The sequence below is a fragment of the Hemitrygon akajei genome, unplaced genomic scaffold (assembly GCF_048418815.1).
Source record: "Hemitrygon akajei unplaced genomic scaffold, sHemAka1.3 Scf000049, whole genome shotgun sequence".
NCBI lineage: Eukaryota > Metazoa > Chordata > Chondrichthyes > Myliobatiformes > Dasyatidae > Hemitrygon > Hemitrygon akajei.
In genome coordinates this window covers 6919500-6939885 of record NW_027331935.1, presented here as the reverse complement: position 1 = coordinate 6939885, position 20386 = coordinate 6919500, and the positions used below count along the sequence as shown (strand labels likewise).

The window sequence follows — 20386 nt, the reverse complement described above, 5'->3', positions numbered from 1 at the left end:
CATCTCTTTCAGACCCTACCAATAGAGATTAATCAAAATCAATTCAATGAATGGAACAAGATGCTATCAAGGTATATTTGGCAGGGCAAAAGGCCTAGTCCTCTTCTCAAAACTTTGCAATTAGCAAAGGAAAAGGGGGGATCGTGCCTACCTTCTCTTAGAGATGATTATTTTGCAGCACAGTTGAGAGCTGTGATATGTTGGTGCAACCCATCACATGACGCTCAATGGAAAAACATTGAGGAGTGGGTACTTCCCATCCCCATACAAGCAATTCTGGCTGATAACAACCAGCAAAGGTACATAAATACTATTGATAACCCATGGGTGAAATTGACTCTTAAAATATGGAAAACTATTATAAAAGAATATAATCTAGAGGGAGATTCTTAAATGGTATGCATATGACTCGGATTTTACACCAAATAAATTGGATGCTAGATTTAAGGACTGGACAGCTAAAGGAATAACAGTTCTTTGCAACATAATGAAAGAAGGAACACTGTTCAGTTTTGAAATGCTTAAAGAGATACACGTATTAGAAAAACAATATTTTTTAAATCGGTATTTACAGAGGTGACAATATGTTAATAAGATGCTTAAAAAGGTAACCAAGGCAAATACATGCTTGATAGAGCTCTTTAGAAAAACATAAAATTCAGATAATGGTAGTAGAAGCATTTCAAGCATGTATAAGGGGTTCTCAAATCTTAAAACACATTCGACTTCATACATTAAAACAAAATGGGAGAAGGAAGGAGGGATAATTATATCTGAGGAAGAATGGACAACAATATGGAGGTATCAATGGAAGTGTAATAGTTCACAAAAATGGAGGGAGTTTGGATGGAAAAACGTGATAAGATATTTTATTACACCCTCTCAGAAATCCCATTATGATAATAACCTCCCTGTTTGCTGGAGAAATTGTGGAAATCTAAATGCAAATCATTATCATATTTTTGGGACTGCCCTGTTATCAAAAACTATTGGAGGGGGATACACAATGCCCTACAAGACATCTTTAAATCTGAAATACCCTTAGAGAGTAAGACCATATATTTTGGATATATACCTCAAGAATGGTTGAAAAGAGATAAATATTTAATGAATATACTGTTGGTGGCTGGTAAAAAGACTCTTACTAGGAAATGGTTATCACAGGAGAGCTCGACTTTAAATACATGGATGGAAATTACAATGGACATTTACAAAATCGAGAAGATAACAGCATCTGTTAATCATAAGCTGGAACAATTTGATGCATACTGGGAAAAATGGTTTAACTACATAATGCCTCATAGGCCTGATTTTATTCTCACAGATCAATGAACCTGTTGTAAAAAAAAAATCACTCCCTACTTATACATAGTTCTTTCCTTTTGCTTGTTTCTTTTCTTTCCACTCTTTTCTATAAGTGTATACCTCACATAAATACTTTGTGGAGATTTGTGATTATATGATTATATGATATATATGTACAATGTCTGAAGTACATCTTATGGAAATGTTTGTTTGATGATGAACTTCAATAAAAAAAATGACAAAAAAATGTAAAAGCGTTTTGTGAATATATTACAGGGCAGAGAGGTTCAGGGTATCAGGACACTGCCAAGAGTACAAGGGAGTTCAATGTCTGCGGAAACCTCCAGGGGTGTATGCAGGGATTGACCATGTACTGGGACACTCTGGGAAGTGAACTTCCCAGGCCAGGGCTGCCTGCTGTTTTACGGTGCATCAACACCCTGCCAGAAGTCTGTTCAGTCCATGGTCGTAATGTGGATTAAACGAAGTATAGTTTAATACTCATTCAAATTATGCTGAGTTGGACTCTGGCTGAAGGAACTGCTTCATTAATTTTAGCGATACAGCATAGTGACAGCCCCTTCCAGTCCATGCGCCCACACTGCCCAATTACACCGATGTGACCAATTAAACCTACTGACCTGTACATCTGGACATGGACCGATTGAGGATAGTCAGCATGGCTTTGTGTGTGATAGGTCATGTCTAACCAAACTTATAGAGTTCTTCGAGGAAGTTACCAGGAAAGCTGATAAAGGCCAGGCAGTGGATGTTGTCTATATGCACGTTAATAAGGCATTTCACAAAGTCCTGCATGGAAGCTTGGTCAAGAAGATTGCTCGGCATTCAAGATGAGGTCGTAAATTGGACGAGACACTAGCTTTGTGTGATAATCCAGAGAGTTGCCTCTCTGACTCGAGACAGGTCATGTGTACTGCAGAGACTGGTATTGGGTCCATTGTTGCTTGTCATCTATATCAAAGATCTGGATTATAACGTAGTTAACTGGATCAGCACATTTGCAATGTCATCAATATTGATGGTGTAGTGGACAGCAAGGAAGTCTATCATGACTCGCAGCTGGATCTGAAATGTTAGGAAAAATGGCTGAACATGGCAGATACAAATTAATGCAGACAAGTGTGAGGTGTTGCACTTTGACAGGGCCAAACAAGGCCAATACAGTGAATGTTGGGGCACTGAGGAATGTGGTAGAACAAAATGATCTGGGAATTCATTGAAAGTGGCGTCACAGGTAGACGGGGTCATAAAGAAAGCTTTTGGCACATTGGCCTTCATAAATCAAAGTACTGAGTACAGAAGATGGGATGTTATGTTGAAGTTGTGCAAGACATTGGTGAGGCCTAGTTTGGAGCATTGTGTGAAGTTTTGGTGACCTACAGGAAAGATGGAACTGGCTAAAGAGTTCAGTGAACATTTTGCACGGACATTACTAGGTCTGGAAGACCTGAGTTGTAACGAAAATTGGAATAGATCAGGACTGTAATCCTTGGAATGCAGAAAATTGAGAGAATTAATAGAGCTATACAAAATTATGGGGGGTATAAATAGGGAAAATGTAAGCAAACTTTTTCACTGACAATATGTGGGACTACAACTAGAGGCCATGGTGAATGTTTTAAGGGGACATTCAACTAGACTCATTGTGCAAGAGCACCGGGACAACCACTGGTCTGTCTCCTGATCCATTCTGTAAATCTACTTCACTCAGATGTTTGTCAGAGTGTGAAACATGATGCCAGCACAAATATATAAAAGTCTATATTTCAACTTTTAAGGTGTTTGATTAGGTACATGGATAGAGGTAACTGGGAGTAGGCAGTTTAAGTGGCTCAGCATAGGGTAGATGGGTCTATGTGCCTGATAATGTGCAGAACTTTTCTATGACTCCATCTTCAGAACATGCAAGAAAGCGGGGTATCCAGAAGAATTCCTCGCAGTCATGGAGAGAAAACACAAGCTCTTTACAGACTGCAGTGTGAATTGAACCAAGATCACTGATGTTGGAAATCAGTACTCCAATACCATGTCGTCCTAACCGTGGATGAACTTCACGATTATTCTGCTTTCAGACAATCTGGGATTTGCAGCTGTATCAACAGTCAGCATTGTTGGGATTCACAACACATCAGCAGACTGCCAGCAACATCTATGGGTTTCTTGGGAAGCAGGACCTTGCTGGTTGAAGATGCCTGAGTGAGTCTTATGGCTGACTGTCCAAAATACCGAACTGAGTTAGTTGCGCAAAATGTCAAAAATGGCCTGAAGTGCAACTTCAACTCAATACCAATTGACTGATAGTAAATTTCAGTCAAGACCATCCCTTTCCACAAACACTGACAGCTGGGCTCCTAGTTTCAGCAATCTGTGAAAAATCGCTGTTCAACATCATTCCTGTCAAGTTATCAGTTTGAATTGCTTATTTCATCACTCACCCTTCAGTTGAGAAGATGACTCATTAAAGCCTCGGGTGATATTCATGCCTTCATATGGATCAGGACCTGTTGACATAGAAAAACTTTAATGAAATTGGGTCCAACGTGCATTGTTAAATCTGGAAAGTTTCAATCTGTTTTAGGGTAGATGGTGTTATTTCACTGTACCGAGTTCATGGATTTCCTTCAGTATCTTGTCCAACTTTGGTAACTCCTTCCTCATTTCCACAAAGGATTTCCACATCTCCCTCTGGGCCTGGGTGCCTTTCTCCATCACCAGACTGAGGAAGAGTTTGGAGCTCTCCGTCCGGTTTCTCCTCTCCACAAGCTCAGTGACTTCCTGTGAAGAATAACAGTGAAGAGAGGATTGACAGACACAGAATGATGAGGAAGATATTTGCTCATTGATGGAACATTCAACTAGTCTCATTGCCCAAGAGTACCGGGACAATCACTGGTCTGTCTCCTGATCTAGGTGTTGTAAATCTATGGGTTCAGATAATGGAACCAAAACACGAACTGAACACAAATACAAGTTGGTATTTTGTCGCAGAGTGAAGTAATCTCTTTTGCCACATTCCTCCATAAAGCCTGTGGACCTAGTACATGGTTTTGTCGGTAATGACAACCTGAGCTAGACATTGGACCATTAACCAGTGGATTAGGGCTCGTTACAACTCTGCTGCTGCTGCACAATCCATTGCTTTGCTCTGCAATCTGGTCTGGGTCTGTCTCTTTCTGTATGATAGAAGTGACATGGATGTGCTCCGTGTGAACATTTCACACCCACAAGTACTTGGGATGACAATCTCCATTGACAGATAGCACAGTTGGATTGTTAATTAGGTTTGATTCTATAGGATTGTGCCGTGATTCATCTCTGGAACAGCTTGGCAAATTCCTGCTAATATTTACTGTTCTAGTGGATCCTCCCAGGTGACCCGGGCTGATGTGCCCTGATTTTGAGTTAGTTATCAGGTTCTATAGCATTAGTACATTTGTACTGCCCTGGAAAGATGGAGCTGGTGAGACACAGTGATGATTTAATAGCTAAAAACAAAACTCTAACGACATTTTTCTGTACTATGATTAGTGCAATGTTTTTCATTTGCAAGTTGTTACTTTTGAACCGACTGTATGACCTGGTGTATATGTGGTGCTGTGTTAGAATTTGATGAGCTGGAGTCTCGAGAGTACACATCTGCTATGGACATTGCTGATGCGAACTTGGGGCTGGATTGGATTGACAGGAAGCAGGCCCGAGAGCAAGGAATGAACCAATGCTTGGTCATTCCGCTTGCTAGAGCAGATCAATAAGTTTTGGACCTTTCCACCTCACTGATTTTAGCCCTGGTGTGAAGGTTTTGGACACAAATTGTTCAGTGATCAATAACATCACTGCAGTCCACAGAAACAAGAGGATGAGCCAGACTGACCTTTGTCTCACATCCCACTTTTCACTAAAATGAACAGTATCCCAAATGTTTCCCCCAATCACCTTGTGTTCCCGTTCACTGAATTGTTCTTCCTGTCTCAACATCAAGCTTAGTCCTTCTACGCATTCCTCAATCGCGGGTTTCAGTCTCTCTCGGTAGAAAATTGTCAGGTGGAGCAGTTGATAATCTTCACACCCTGTCAGGAGATCTGAGATCGTAGATTTGGGATCTAGGAATAGAAATATGAAAATACAGCACTGTGCGGTGTGAAGCAGAGAGTAAGTTGGTAAGTATGCTTCAGTTGTAGCTGACATCATTAAAACCTGTCTGGATGAGTGTGTGCGTACAAATACTTTCTGTACATTTCCAAACAAAAAGCCCTGGATGAACCAGGATGTACATCACTTGCTGAAGGCTAGATCTGTGGCATTCAATTCTGGCGACCAGGTCTGTACCAGAAAATCAGGTATGATTTGCGGAGTGCTATTTCAAAGGTAAAGAGACAATTTTGAACGTAGTTGAAGGCAACATCAGATGTTACAACTCTGGCAGGGTTTGCAAGACAATATTTCCTACAAAGTGAAACCCAATGGCATGAATGGCAGTGATGCTTCCCTACCAGATGAACTCAACGCCTTCTATGCCCACTTTGAAAGGGAGAATATAACTACAGCTGTGAAGGTCCCTGCTGTACCGGATGACCCAATGATCTCTGTCTCTGAGGCCAATTTTAGGCTGCCTTTAAAGAGGATGAACCCTTGAAAGGTGGAAGGTCCCGATGGAGTACCTGGTAAGGCTCTGAAAACATCTGCCAACCAACTGGCAGGAGTATTCAGGGACATTTTCAACCTCTTACTGTTGTGGGTGGAAGTTCCCACTTGCTTCAAAAAGGCAACAATTATACCAGTGACTAAGAAGAATACTGTGAGCTGCCCTGATGACTATCACCTGATTGCACTCATATCTACAGTGATGAAATGCTTTGAGAAGTTGGTCATGACTAGACTGAACTCCTGCCTCAGCAAGGACTTGGACCCATTGCAATTTCCCTATCGACACAATAGGTCAACGGCAGATGCAATCTTGATGGCTCTTCACACAGCTTTAGACAGACACCTATGTCAGGATGCTGTTCATCGACTACAGCTCAGCATTTAATAGCATCATTCCAACAATTCTGATTGAGAAGTTACAGAACCTGAGCCTCTGTACCTCTCTCTGTAGGTGGCTCCTCGACTTTGTAACCAGAGGACAACAATCTGTACGGATTGTTGATAACATCTCCTTGCTTATGATCAACACTGGTACACCTCAGGGGTGTGTGCTTAGCCCACTGCTCTGCTTTCTCTATACCCATGACTCTGTGGCTAGGCATAGTTCAGGTACCATCTATAAGTTGGCTGATGATACAGCCATTGTTGGTAGAAACTTAGGCAGTGACGAGAGGGCACATGGGAACGAGATATGCCAACTAGTGGAGTGGTGCCACAGCAATAACTTTGCACTCAACGTCAGTAAAACAAAAGAGCTAATTATGGACTTCAGGAAGGAAAAGACAAAGGAACACATACGTATCATCATAGAGGGATCAGAAGTGGAGAGCATGAGCAGTTTAATGTTCCTGAGTATCAAGGTCTCTAAGGATCTAACCTGGTCCCAACATTTTGACACAGCTATAAAGAAGACAAGACAGAAACTATGTTGGAAAAGGTGAGTGTGGAGCACGTGCTGTGGGAAGGGGCAGAGACCCCATGGCAGAGATGGTGCGGGGAGTGTGGGACAGCTTGTAGAGAAGGCAGGAGGGTTGTGGGACATGTGGCAGAGAAGGAGAGCCTGGGGTAGAGTTTAGTGAGGGTACGAGATAAGATGATTTGATTCCAAACAATCGGCTTATTGATCATTACAGAAAAGATCTCTCTGGTTTTCTTTCCCTACCATTTTCCCAACCACGACTCCCCTCTCTGTCCCCTTCCCACTTTCAGTCCACAATAAAGACGCATATCAGAATCACTCATACACATCACTTGTTTTTTTTTGTTTTGCAGCTGCAGTACTGTCCATTATGTAAAATTACTAAGTATGGTGCCAAGGTATTGGGGACATTTACTGTATATAGCTAGGGTGCCAAAGCACAGCACCGTATGTGCACCCCACATTCAACTTACACCATAAGCTGCACAGAACAGACTTGCTGTTCACCCCACACGCTGCCTTCACCATCACTGGTTCAATGATACTTTTTTCTTCATTTTACTAATGCACTCATTCCCACTATGATGATGAAGCAATGGGTATAAAATATTGCAATCTCCCTTCTCTCCCATATGTAACAATGTTCAGTGTTAGTAATTCCAGTGAGATTGCAATATTGCCAACTTTCCTGTCGAGTATCTGCTCTTGGATTATTTGTTTATATAGCATCCAGCCAGACCTCTACTCTGCTCATTCCTGGGATGTGAACACCATTTACAAAACTGCCAGGTGTTGTGGACCTCATTCTAGAGGGAGGGAATGCCTTCATTTTAGAGAGCAGGTAAAAATTGGCTCGATTGTATCATGCTTAGACACAGAGCAACAAGTTCAGATCCTGATCCCTGAGTGGGTCACATGAACAAATTTGGTTCTCAGGATTATGGACACTGGCTGTTCACTGATTTATTCTGTCACTTCACATCACTATTCGAGAATCTCTTGTGAGATTCGAACCTGCATTCTGCTCAATGTCTAAGGGACTGCACAGACAAGCAATGCCACCATATCTGGTATTGAAAACTCTGCATATTGTTCTCCTCCTTTCAACTGCCAGTTTTCTCCTTTGGCCTGTGTGTCTCGCTGTTCCTAATGTGCCTCGATACCAAAATAGTCACCAATCTTCTCATGAAAATTGCCAAATGTATCTCAACACAAGAAGAGAACGCAGGTGAATTGGGTTGAGTGGCATCCTGAATCAGCCATAATGGAATGGCAGAGCAGTCTCAATGGGCAGAATGGCCTAATTCTGCTCCTCTGTTTTATGGTCTGATGACCTACCTGGGCATTTCGATCTGGAGTTGTAGGTGGTGGAAAGCATTTTACTAGGTAGATAGTGGAGTGGCTGCGCAAAAAATGTTGCAAGGCCTGCATTTAAAGTCAGGGACGGTAAGATTAAGCAAAATGGGAATACCGTGCGGAATTGCATGTATATTATTGAAGGGAAAGTTGTTCGAAAGGCAGATAAGCTCAGAGCACAAATCATCATGTGGAATTAGGAATGTGTAGCCATGTTTTACACACACACACACACACAATATAACAATTACAGCAGAGAAACAGGCCATCTCGGCCCTTCTAGTCCATACCAAATGCTTACTCACACCTAGTCCCACTGGCCAGCACTCAGCCCATAACCCTCCATTCCTTTCCAATCCATATACCTATCCAATTTTACTTTAAATGACAATACCAAACCTGCCTCCACCACTTCTACTGGAAGCTCGTTCCACACAGCTACTGCTCTCTGAGTAAAGAAATTCCCCCTCATGTTACCCTTAAGCTTTTGCCGCCGAACTCTGAACTCATGTACTCTTGTTTGAATCCCCCTACTATCCACGTCAACTCTATCCATCCCCCTCATAATTTTAAATCCCTCTATCTAGTCACTCCCCCCCCCCCAACCTTCTATGCTCCAAAGAATAAAGACCTAACTTGTTCAACCTTTCTCTGTAACTGAAACCCAGGTAACATTCTAGTAAATCTCCTCTGTACTCTCTCTATTATGTTGACATCTTTCCTATCACTCAGTGACCAGAACTGTACAGAACACTCCAAATTCAGCCTTACCAATGCCTTGTACAATTTTAACATTACATTCCAACTCCTGTACTCAATGGTCTGATTTACAAAGGGCAGCATACCAAAAGCTTTCTTCCCCATCCTATCCACATGAGATTCCACTTTCAGGGAACTATGCACCATTATTCCTAGATCCCTCTGTTCTACTGCATTCTTCAATGTCCTACCATTTACCATTATTGTTCTATTTGGATTATTCCTACCAAAATGTAGCACCTCACACTTATCAGCATTAAACTCCATCTGCCATCATTCAGACCATACTTCTAACTGGCCTAAATCTCTCTGCAAGCTTTGAAAACCTACTTCATTAACCACAACACCACCTACCTTAGTATCATCTGCATACTTACTAATCCAATATACCACTTCATCATCCAGATCATTAATGTATATGACAAACAACATTGGACCCAGTACTGATCCCTGAGGCACACCACTAGTCACCGGCCTCCAACCTGACAGTTATCCACCACTACTCTCTGGCATCTCCCATCCAACCACTGTTGAATCCATTTTACTACTTCAAATTAATATCTAACGATTAAAATGATGTCAAACTGATAGGCCTATAATTACTAGGTTTTCTTTTAGAACCCTTTTTAAACAATGGAACCACATGAGCAATACGCCAATCCTCCGGCACCATCCCCGTCTATAATGACATTTGAAATATTTCTGTCAAAGCCCCTGCTATTCTACACTAACTTACCTCAAGGTCCTAGGGAATATCCTGTCAGGATCTGGAGATTTATCCACATTTATATTCCTTAAGAGCTCCAGTACTTCCTCCTCTTTAATCATCATAGATTCCACAACTTCCCTACTTCTTTCCCTTACCTTACATAATTCAATATCTTTCGGCTCTACACATAGCTGTCTACTCTGATTCTGTAAGGGACCAATTGTATCCCTCACTATCCTTTTGCTATTAATATAACTGTAGAAACCCTTCTGATTTGATTTCACCTTACTTGCCAAAGCAACCTCGTATCTTCTTTTAGCTTTTCTAATTTCTTTCTTAAGATTCTTCTTACATTCTCTATATTCCTCGAGTGCCTCATTTACTCCATGTTGCCTATATTTATTGTAGATATCTCTCTTTTTCCTAACCAAGTTTCCAACATCCCTTGAAAACCATGGCTCTCTCAAACTTTTAACCTTTCCTGTCAACCTAATAGGGACATAAAGATTCTGTAAGCACAAAATTTCAACTTCAAATGACCTCCATTTCTCTATTACATCCTTCCCTCAAAACAAATTGCCCCAATCCAGTCCTTCTAAATCCTTTAGCATCTCATCAAAGTTAGCCTTTCTCCAATCAAAAATCTCAACCCTGGGTCCAGTCCTATCCTTCTCCATAATTATATTGAAACTAATGGCATTGTTGTCACTGGACCCGAAGTCTTGCCCAACACATACCTCTGTCACCTGATCTATTTCATTCCCTGACAGAAGATCCAACACTGCCCCTTCTCTAGTCAGTACCTCTATGTATCGCTGCAGAAAACTATTCTGCACACATTTTACAAACTCCAAACCATCCATCCCTTTTATAATATGGGCCTCCTAGTCTATGTGTGGAAAATTAGTCTCCCACAATCAGAACCTTGTGCTTACTACAAATATCTGCTGCCTCCTTGCAAATTTGCTCCTCCAATTCTCTCTCCCCAATAGGTGGTCTATAATACACCCCTATAATTGTTACTACATCTTCCCCATTCCTCAAATGCTTCCAAATAGCCTCCCTAGATGAGCCTTCTAATCTATCCTGCAAGAGCACTGCTGTAATATTTTCTCTGACAAGCAATGGAACAGCTCCCCCTCTTATCCCTCCGATTCTATCGCAGCTGAAGCAAATCCAGGAATATTTTGTTGCCAATCACAGCCATCCTGCAACCATGTTTCACTAATAGCTACAACATCATATTTCCAGGTATTAATCCATGCTCTAAGCTCATCCACCTTTCTTACAATGCTCCTAGCTTTAAAATAAATGAAGTTAAGAAATTCTCCACCTCTTCTTTTCTCTTTATCTCTAACAGTACAAAGAAGTTTACTTGTCTTCTTTTTCTTCCTTCTCCCATACAACTGCTCCTACACTTTGGTTTCCCCCTCCCGCGTCATAACTAGTTTAAATCCACTGGAGCCTCTCTAGCAAACCTACCTGCAAGAATATTTGTCCACCTCCAGTTCAGATGTAAACCCTCCCAACGGAACAGGTCCCACCTTCCCTGGAAAATTGCCCAATTACCTATTGTTATGAATGTACCACAGCTCTGAGGGGCCGAAGGGTGCGGGTCCAGCCCCCTCCTTCCGGAGAATCACAAGATCGCTATTAATTCGGGTCTTGGACCCAGGAAATGAGAGATAATGCAACGGATTTGACCATTGTTTTTAGAGGCACCTGTGTGAATTGCAACTCTATAGTACGTGCCAGCTATCAGGGACATGGACACCCTCGGGCAATGTGGGATGGGGATTGTATCACCCTACCTTGATTGACATTTACAAATCCGCCAGTCATGATAAAAAGGAGACTACAGGAGGCAGTACTCCAACGACGCACCAGACGGAGACACCATCGCTCATCGCTCCCCGCTCCCGTTAGGACGAGAAGCTGTTCGGGAGCCACGTGTGATTCGGTTCACTTGCTAGGGAATCGAGTGGCTGATAACCCCGAAAAGGATTGGGAACTGACAATGGGGAACTCACTTTCCCGATTCCACGATTTGAGTCCAACAGGCTGGCAAGTTTATTTTCTCTCTCCAACACGTGAGCCCCAGCGGTTTCCGAAAGGCTAAAAGCCTGCATGAACTTCAGAGACTTTGATATTTCCATCGGACAATAGTTTTACCCCTAGACAAACGATAGAGCTACTTCGCATTGTTGATTATTACTATACCCGTGCTTTAGATTGAGTATTGATGACGCATATTATCTGAATGTTTGTATTAACCTTACTTTTGTGCCCCTTTATAAATAAAAACGTTTAAAAATGGTACCATCAGCCTTCAGTGGACCTCTCTATCTTTGCTGGTAAGTGACCCAGTTATGGGGTTTATAACAACGTGGGGCCTCGTCTCGAGATTTGATACCAAATTGGGAGGTCAGTGAATTGGGTTCGTCAGTCAAAAAATTTGGATCTGGTACGCGGGTAGCCAGACGGGAAACCAGCAAAGATGGACGTGGATGAATTTATGGAAAACCCGACTCTGGGGGCGCTAGAGGCCGCTACATAATTAGACTTGGTAAATCTGGCGAAGGGGTTAAGCCTCACAAGAGGTGAGGTCATCAATGAAAAAGCGGGAAGTGCGAAGGGTCATAACTCAGTATTAGATTGGGAAGAAGGTGTTTGCAGCTGAGGATTTGGAAAATATCCCTGAAAAGGTACTAGCGAGTGGGACGGATCAGTTAGAGTTGGAGAAATTAAGGTTGGAACATGAATTTAAAGTAAAGCAGCTGAGAAGGAGAAGGAAAGAGCTGAGGAGAAGGAAAGGGCTGAGAGAGAAAGGGAACAGGCGTTCCAACTAAAGGAATTAGAGGGGAAACGGGTTCATGAGCTCCAGCTAAAGGAGCTGGAAGCAACAGAGAAAGAGAAAGAAAGAGCTGAGAAGGAGAAGGAAAGAGCTGAGAAGGAGAGGGAGTATGAGGAGGCAGAAAAACAGAGGAAACATGACTTGGAGATGGAGAAGTTAAGGAAAGAGCGAAGAGATCAAGGGTTAGACCGAGAGGAGAGGTTTAATGTTAGTCGGGAGTTAAGGGTAGTACCTCCATTCGAAGAGTCGGATGTTGATAGTTATTTCTTGCTTTTTGAAAAGGTGGCAGTAAATCAGAAGTGGCCCAAAGAGCAGAGGGTGGCGTTGTTACAAACTGTGTGAAAAGGGAAGGCACAACGAGCATATGCAGCGTTGTCCATCAAGGAGGGGGAAGCGGAGAATTATGCCAAAGTATAGGAGGCCATTCTCCGGAGTTACGAGCTAGTACCTGAAGCTTATAGACAAAGGTTCAGAAATTTACGGAAAGGGTGGAATCAAACGTATACCAAGCTAGCCCATGAGAAGGCTATGCTCTTGGACCATTGGTGCACCGCGGAACAGGTGGACGGGGATTATGGGCATATCAGGGAGTTCTTTTCGATTGAGGAATTAAAAAGGTGTGTTCCGGAAGAGATCCGGATGTATTTGAGTGAGAAGCCGAATAAGTCCATCTCAGAAATTGCTAGGTTCGCAGATGAATATGCCCTAACCCACAACACAGTTTCCCTCGAATAAAAGTACCCCGAGAGACCATGGGAACGATCAAGAAAGTCCGCCGGCTGAAGCAGAGGTCCCGCCGGGAGCTAGTGGTAACGTTGTGGGGGAAAGGCCAGGCAGCCCGAGATTTCCGGGCTTGACCTGTTTTAATTGTGGAAAGGGAGGACATATTGCATCTAGGTGCTTTGCTCCGAGAAAGGAGCCAGAAAAAGGGAAAGCAGCGGTCCCTATCGGGTGTGCAGTGGTAATCAGAAAATCGGCAAGAGGGTCCCGGGTAAGCAGAGAGTGCTAGGGGTCTGAGATTTATCTGTCACACGGAACCGTGTCTGTGAGGGAGGGGGACCACCAATTCCCGTACGGATTTGGAGAGACACGGGGGCGGAGCTATCATTAATTAGCCATAACGTATTACAATTTGGACCTCAGACGGGCGAGGTAGCCCTGAGAGGAATAGGAAAATGGACAGAAATGATGTCCTTACGTAAGGTCATTTTGGATTGTGAGCTGGTGTATGGATCAGTTGAAATAGGGGTGCCATCAGAATTCCCGAGAACTGACGTGGACGTCCTCCCTGGGAACGATTTAGCCGGAGGTAGGATTTGGTCAGCCATGACTATGACCCGCCAACCGGTGCGTGTTGAGGCCCCGCCCATAGCGTCCCCGAGCTATACCGCATGCGCGGTCACTCACAGCCTGTCGAAAACGGCAGCTGAGAATGGGAGCAGTTTAAAATTGGCCAGTTTTGATTTGGCCAAGACGTCTTTACCGACCCTGTGCCACAAGGGTTTAGAGCAGGGGTGTCAAACTCATTTTAGGTCACGGGCCGGATTGAGCAAAATGCAGCTTCATGCAGGCCGGATCAGTCGGACCGTGCAAACGCAGCTTTCGTTGCCTCCGTTTTTTCAGCCTGCTCTCATGTGTCTCAGCGTCTGCTATAACTACAAAGTGTTTCACTTTACAAATTCCGTTTCTTATGAAGAAGACTGCCGAATAAACACTAAAAACCCTGAAAACCTGGTACCTGAATAAACTCAGCATTAGCCATATCATACGCCATAGGCGCTTCGATTACTGGGGCCAGCTTTAATAGTAATTAGATATTATCTCGCGGGCCAAAGATAATTCCACCACGGGCCGGATTTGGCCAGCGGGCCTTGAGTTTGACATATATGATTTAGAGGGTGGTAAAACGAGGAATAGTAACGTGAAAGGGGGTAAGGGAGAGGAGATGGAGCTTCCCTTAGCGAAGAGAAAGGTCCTAGAGGTAGGAAATAAAGATCAGAAACGGAAAAAGCTGTTAAAAGGTCCAGAGTTGGACATGGATGATCTGTCGGGGGTGGCAGCCCTGTTTGAAGAAGTTGAGAGTTATCAAGATGTTCCAGATAATGAGATGAAGACAGTCCTAGATGAAAAGGATGCCACTACCTTGGAGAGGTCTGCTGGGTTGGCAGATGAGGTTGTTTCAGCCCGCGGGGTTGAGTTTACTCCGGAAGGGAGTTGCCCAGAGAGTAGCTGGAAGGAGCAAGGGAATTTGGAATTTGAAAAAGGTACGGGTATTGAAAGCCTGGAAGAGGTCAATGTCCCGTTTGAGAGTGTCCAGGATGGGGATGCACGTGGTTCCGAACCTAGTCACGGAGCTCAGAAAAGTTCTGAGGTATCTGATTCAGCTGAACGAGACGGCCGTTCTTTTGGGTCAGATAGACTGGGTTCAGTGAAGACAGGGTTAACCCTGCTAATTGGGGGAAGGGAGGGTTCCCAGGTGTTTGTACACGAAGGGGTGGTGAACCTTAAAGTGGAACTCGACCATGGGGGGATAAATATTATTATTGAAGGGAACGGAAAGTTTGTAGTTCCCAAATCGAATGAAAAAATTTTAAACTCGGCAGCTCGCTTACAGAGTAAGTCGAGAGCTGCCGGGGTCCCACACGCTATTGTTATTCCAGGGCTTGGGGTGAACAGGCAGCACTTGACATGCTGTCTGGACAAAGCGGGATCACTTGCAGATCTTAAATTGGAAACTAATAGCATGACAGGTCCTGAAGAGAAAAATAGCAACTTACTTAAAACTAAAGAATTGGGTAGAAATGAAATAGGTCTGTGATCCGGTGTTGATAAGATAACTCCTATGAATAAGGCGGATGGGGTTTACCCCACCAAACTACTCGAGTTCCTCCCGTAGAAACTCACCAGAAAAAAGGTGATGGTTAATGGGGGCGCCATTTTTTAAATAGGAAAACTGGCTGTACGGGATTTTGACAAAGCATGTGAATAACAAAGACAACCCCCTTGGAACCTGCCTGTTAAGTTGAAATCTGATGCTACCAGCCTTTAGTCGGGTACAAGAAAAAAAATATTAAAGTAAGTGCCACTGTACTCATTACCTGTTTAGATGATGAATTAAATGTATAACTGTATAGCTCTGTAGTGGAAAGAAAAAAAGCTTGTGTATTGTGTTAGATTCTAAAATCCTGTAAGACTCTGTACTACTTCGTTTCCACCACTGGTGAAAACGCTTTGAAGATAGGGGTTGTTATGAATGTACCACAGCTCTGAGGGGCCAAAGGGTGCGGGACCAGCCCCCTCCTTCCAGAGAATCGCAAGATCGCTATTAATTCGGGTCTTGGACCCAGGAAATGAGAGACAATGCAACGGATTTGACCATTGTTCTTAGAGGCACCTGTGTGAATTGCAACTCTATAGTACGTGCCAGCTATCAGGGACATGGACACCCTCGGGCAATGTGGGGTGGGGATTGTATCACCCTACCTTGATTGACATTTACAAATCTGCCAGTCATGATAAAAAGGAGACTGCAGGAGGCAGTACTCGAGCGACGCACCAGACGGAGACACCATTGCTCATCGCTCCCGTAAGGACGGGAAGCTGTTCGGGAGCCACGTGTGATTCGGTTCACTAGCTAGTGAATCAAGTGGCTGATAACCCCGAAAAGGATTCCGAACTGACAACGGGGAACTCACGCTCCCGATTCAATGATTTGAGTCCAACAGGCTGGCAAGTTTATTTTCTCTCTCCAACACGTGAGCTCCAGCGGTCTCCGAAAGGCTAAAAGCCTGCATGAACTTCAGAGACTTTGATATTTCCATCGGACAATAGTTTTACCCCTAGACAAACGATAGAGCTACTTTGCATTGTTGATTATTACTATACCTGTGCTTTAGATTGAGTATTGATGACGTATATTATCTGAATGTTTGTATTAAACATACTTTTGTGCCCCTTTATAAATAAAAACGGTTAAAAATGGTACCATCAGACTTCAGCGGACCTCTCTATCTTTGCTGGTAAGTGACCCAGTTATGGGGTTCATAACACTATAAATCTGAAGGCCTCCCTCCTGCACCATGTCTTCAGCCATGTGTTGATCTGCACTATCTTACTATTTCTAAACCCACCTGCACGTGGCACTGGTAGCAATCCTGAGATTGCTATCCTGGAGGTCCTGTCCTTTAACTCGGCACCTAGCTCCCTAAACTCACCTTTCAGGACCTCCTCACTCTTCCTACCCACATCATTGGTCCCTACATGGACCACAACATCCGGCTGCTCACGCTCCCTCTTGAGAATACTAGGAACTCGATCCGAGATATTGCGGACCCTGGCTCCAGGGAGGCAACAGACCATCCACAGTTTATTAATTTTAGAATCCACCATTCCAATTTTGGTATTAGTATCTTTTGTCAATACGAACTTTCTTTCAGGAGTATAGGTTTCTTCTACCTCCCTTGTAAATTTGGTTTGTTCAGTTTCAGAAACAATTTTGCCACATCTTAATTCCTTTCCAGTTCGGGTTCCAGCCATCGTAATTAAATTGTAAATCTATCACTGAAAGTAATGAATCTTCAAAGTTTAAACAAAAGTAGCAGTAAAAAGTAGGTTGTAAAAGCATAGAGAAGAGCCAACAAGCATCTTACTCCATGAGCTGCCCAGAAGAGACTCCACGACCTTATCTAACTGTGATACCATTTACAAGGTTCTGTGTATCTGTATTCTCAGTTCACTCTGTTCATCCGCAAGCTTGTTAATCCACTTGACCACATCATTATCCAGATTGTTTATACAGATGCAATCAACAATGGACCCTGGACCATTCCTTGTAGCAGACAACTAGTCACCAGCCACCAGTCCGAGAGCCAACTATCTGCTACCACCCAATGGCTTCTGCCACAAATCCAATGTCTAATTCAATTGATTATTTCATTCTTAATGCCAAGTGACTGAACCTTCTTGACTAAAAGGGATTGCCAAGATCCATTTATATATTTACTGTCTTTCCGCCATTAACTTTCCTGGTATATTGCTCAGATACTCTGTAAGATTGGATAGACATGACATACCACCATACAACCATTGTTGACTATCCCTAATCAGTCCCCGTCCATAAAAATGTTATTAGATAGATAGATACTTTATTCATCCCCATGGGGAAATTCAACATTTTTTCCAAAGTCCCATACACTTATTGTAGCAATATTACTCACAGTACTTCCAATAACTTACCGAGTATTGATGGCAAGCCCATCATACTTACCCAGATTATTTTTAGAGCCTTTCTCAGACAATTGAACAATATCAGGGGTGCCGTCATAGTGCAGCCAGACACGTAATACTATTGCTGCTCAGGGCTTCTTAATTTGGAGTTCAATTCTGGTGTCCTCTCTGAGCACATTTGTAGATTCTAACTCGTGTCTGCAACTGTTTTCTCCGGGTGCTCCGGTTTCTTCTCACAATCCAAAAATGTACCGGTGGTTAGTTTAATTAGTCATTACAATTTGCCTGATTATGTCAGGTTAAATCACTGGGGTGCTCCGTGGCACAACTCAATCGATTAAGGAAACTTATTTGAACGCATTTGACAATCTCTATCTCATTCATCACTTTTACAAGCAGGGCAGTCCAAGTTAATATCTATTAAATCTTTCAAGCAGTGATTATAATAAATATGTGTAAATCAGTTCTCTATTTCTCAGCACTTACCTCTTCCCTGTATTCCTGTGAATTGCAGGCCCAGGCATGAAATCTGGAAAAGATGTCAAGGCAACACTTACCTTTAAAAATATTCTGTAACGCACCTGGGCCCATTTCCGCTTTGGAGCTCCCTGGATCCCCATCCATATTCACAGCTTCAGCCATGGTGGGGATGGGGTTTTCAACATTCTGGCTCTCTGCAATAAACAGAATGAGGATTAGCTGATAATCATCAAAAGTAAGACAGTGCTTTGCATTCTGCTCATTCCTCATCTGCAAACTGCTCTCTGTCAGGAAGGTAGAGTCATAATGCACAGATATAGGCCCTTCAGCCCATCATGTACATACTGACCATCTATAACAACCCATTTACTTACCGCTTGTGCAATTGCTGCAATGCATTGGCGATTTTATTCATATCAGAAACAGAATCAGTTGTCAGGTTTAAGAACACCATCATATGTTGTGATCTTGTTAGCTTTGCGATATCAGTACAATGTAATGCATAACAGAGAGAAATAAAAACAGAATTATAATCTATATATCTGAAATATATAGTAATTCCAGTGGGATAGCAATACGTATTGCCAACTTTCTTGTCGAGTATGTGCTCCTGCATTATTTATTTAGATAACATCCAGCCCAACCTCCAATCTGCTCATTCCTGGGATGTGAACATTGTTACGATACGGCAACAATAAATATAGAATTGAGACAGGTTTGTTTATAACACCAGCAAATATGGTGAACTTGTTAACTTGTGATATATATAATCTTATATATAATATAATAAAATATATATAATATATAATCTGTGTGCCCTCAGACTTCTGTTCCTCTTCTCTGATGGTAGTGGAAGTTCTCAATGATGACACCAGCTCTTTGAAGCACCGCTCCTTGAAGATGTCCCTGATACCCACGATGGTGCTGACTAATTTTACAACTCTCTGCAGCTTCCTTTGATTCTGTGCAGTAACACCCTCCGCCATACCAGACAATGATGAAGCCAGTTAGAATGCCTGGCATGGTATGTCTAGAAATTTGTGCAATACTGCTTTTGCTGACATACCAATTCTCCTCAAACTCCTGATGAAATATAGCCACTGTCTTGCCTTCTTAATGGCTGCATCGATATGTTGGGTGCAGATTAGGCCCTCAGACATAGTGACACTCAGGAACTTGAAATTTCTCACTCTCCCCACTTCTGATCACTCTATGAGGACTTGTGTGTGTTCCCTCATTTCCCTCACAGAACTCCTTTCTGGAGTCCAGAATAGGTTTTTTGGTGTTACTGACATTCAGTTGTTCAGGGAAAGCTGCAATAATAGCTGATAATACATCTCACTCCTGTATGCCCCCTCATCTCCATCTGAAATTCTGACAACAATGGTGATATCATCAGTGAATTTATAGATGGCATTTGAGATGCGCTCAACCACACAGTCATGGATGCAGAGAGCGTAGAGCAATGGCTAAGCCCACCACCCTGTGGTGCACTAATGTTGATTGTCAGTGAGGTGGAGATGTTACAGTGGCTTTAAAATTTATTCACCTCTCTTTGAAGTTTTCATGCATTCTTGTTTTATAACATTGAATCACAATGGATTTAATTTGGCTTTTTTGATACTAATCAACAAAAGACACTATTTCATGTCACAGTGAAACATTTCTATAAATTGGTCTCGTTATTACTGTTATTAATCATAAAATAATTGATTGCATAATTATTCACCCTTTCAAGAAGTATTTAGCAAATGCACCTTTGGCAGCAGTTACAGCCCTGAGTCTGCGCGGGTCAGTCACTATCAGCTTTGCACATCTGGACACTGAAATTCTTCTTTACCTTACTGCTGAAACTCTATCAGATTGTATGGGGACCATGAGCAAAGAGCTCTTTTCAAGTCCAGCCACAGATTCTCAATTGGAGTGACATCCGAAATATGACGTGGTCACTTCTGGGCATTAACTTTGTTTTTAAACAATTTCTTGTCAGCTTTGGCTTTATGCTTTGGGTCATTTTCTTGTTGGATAACAAATCTTCTCCCAGGTCGCAGTACTCTTGCAGACTGCATCAGGTTTTCCTCCAGGATTTCCCTGTATTTTGCTGTATTCATTA

The 20386-nt window shown here is 42.7% G+C and overlaps 2 protein-coding genes across 6 annotated transcripts in view; one reads left to right on the top strand and one right to left on the bottom strand.

Annotated features, from left to right (window-relative positions):
• Positions 1–20386, top strand: part of LOC140720992 (uncharacterized) — a 371190-nt gene that overhangs the window by 314734 nt on the left and 36070 nt on the right. The window lies entirely within an intron of this gene.
• The window catches only part of LOC140720985 (NACHT, LRR and PYD domains-containing protein 3-like), a 58949-nt gene that overhangs the window by 20927 nt on the left and 17636 nt on the right, over positions 1–20386 (bottom strand). For 3 of the 5 annotated variants that reach the window (XM_073035846.1, XM_073035848.1, XM_073035849.1), the window contains 4 exons: positions 18351–18467; positions 5260–5426; positions 3930–4101; positions 3762–3827 (listed from right to left, as the gene is read on the bottom strand). In XM_073035846.1, coding sequence (XP_072891947.1) covers positions 3762–3827; positions 3930–4101; positions 5260–5426; positions 18351–18467 — 522 coding nt within the window. The remainder of the gene's footprint in view (positions 1–3761; positions 3828–3929; positions 4102–5259; positions 5427–18350; positions 18468–20386) is intronic. The other 2 variants (XM_073035847.1, XM_073035850.1) reach the window with 1 other exon arrangement.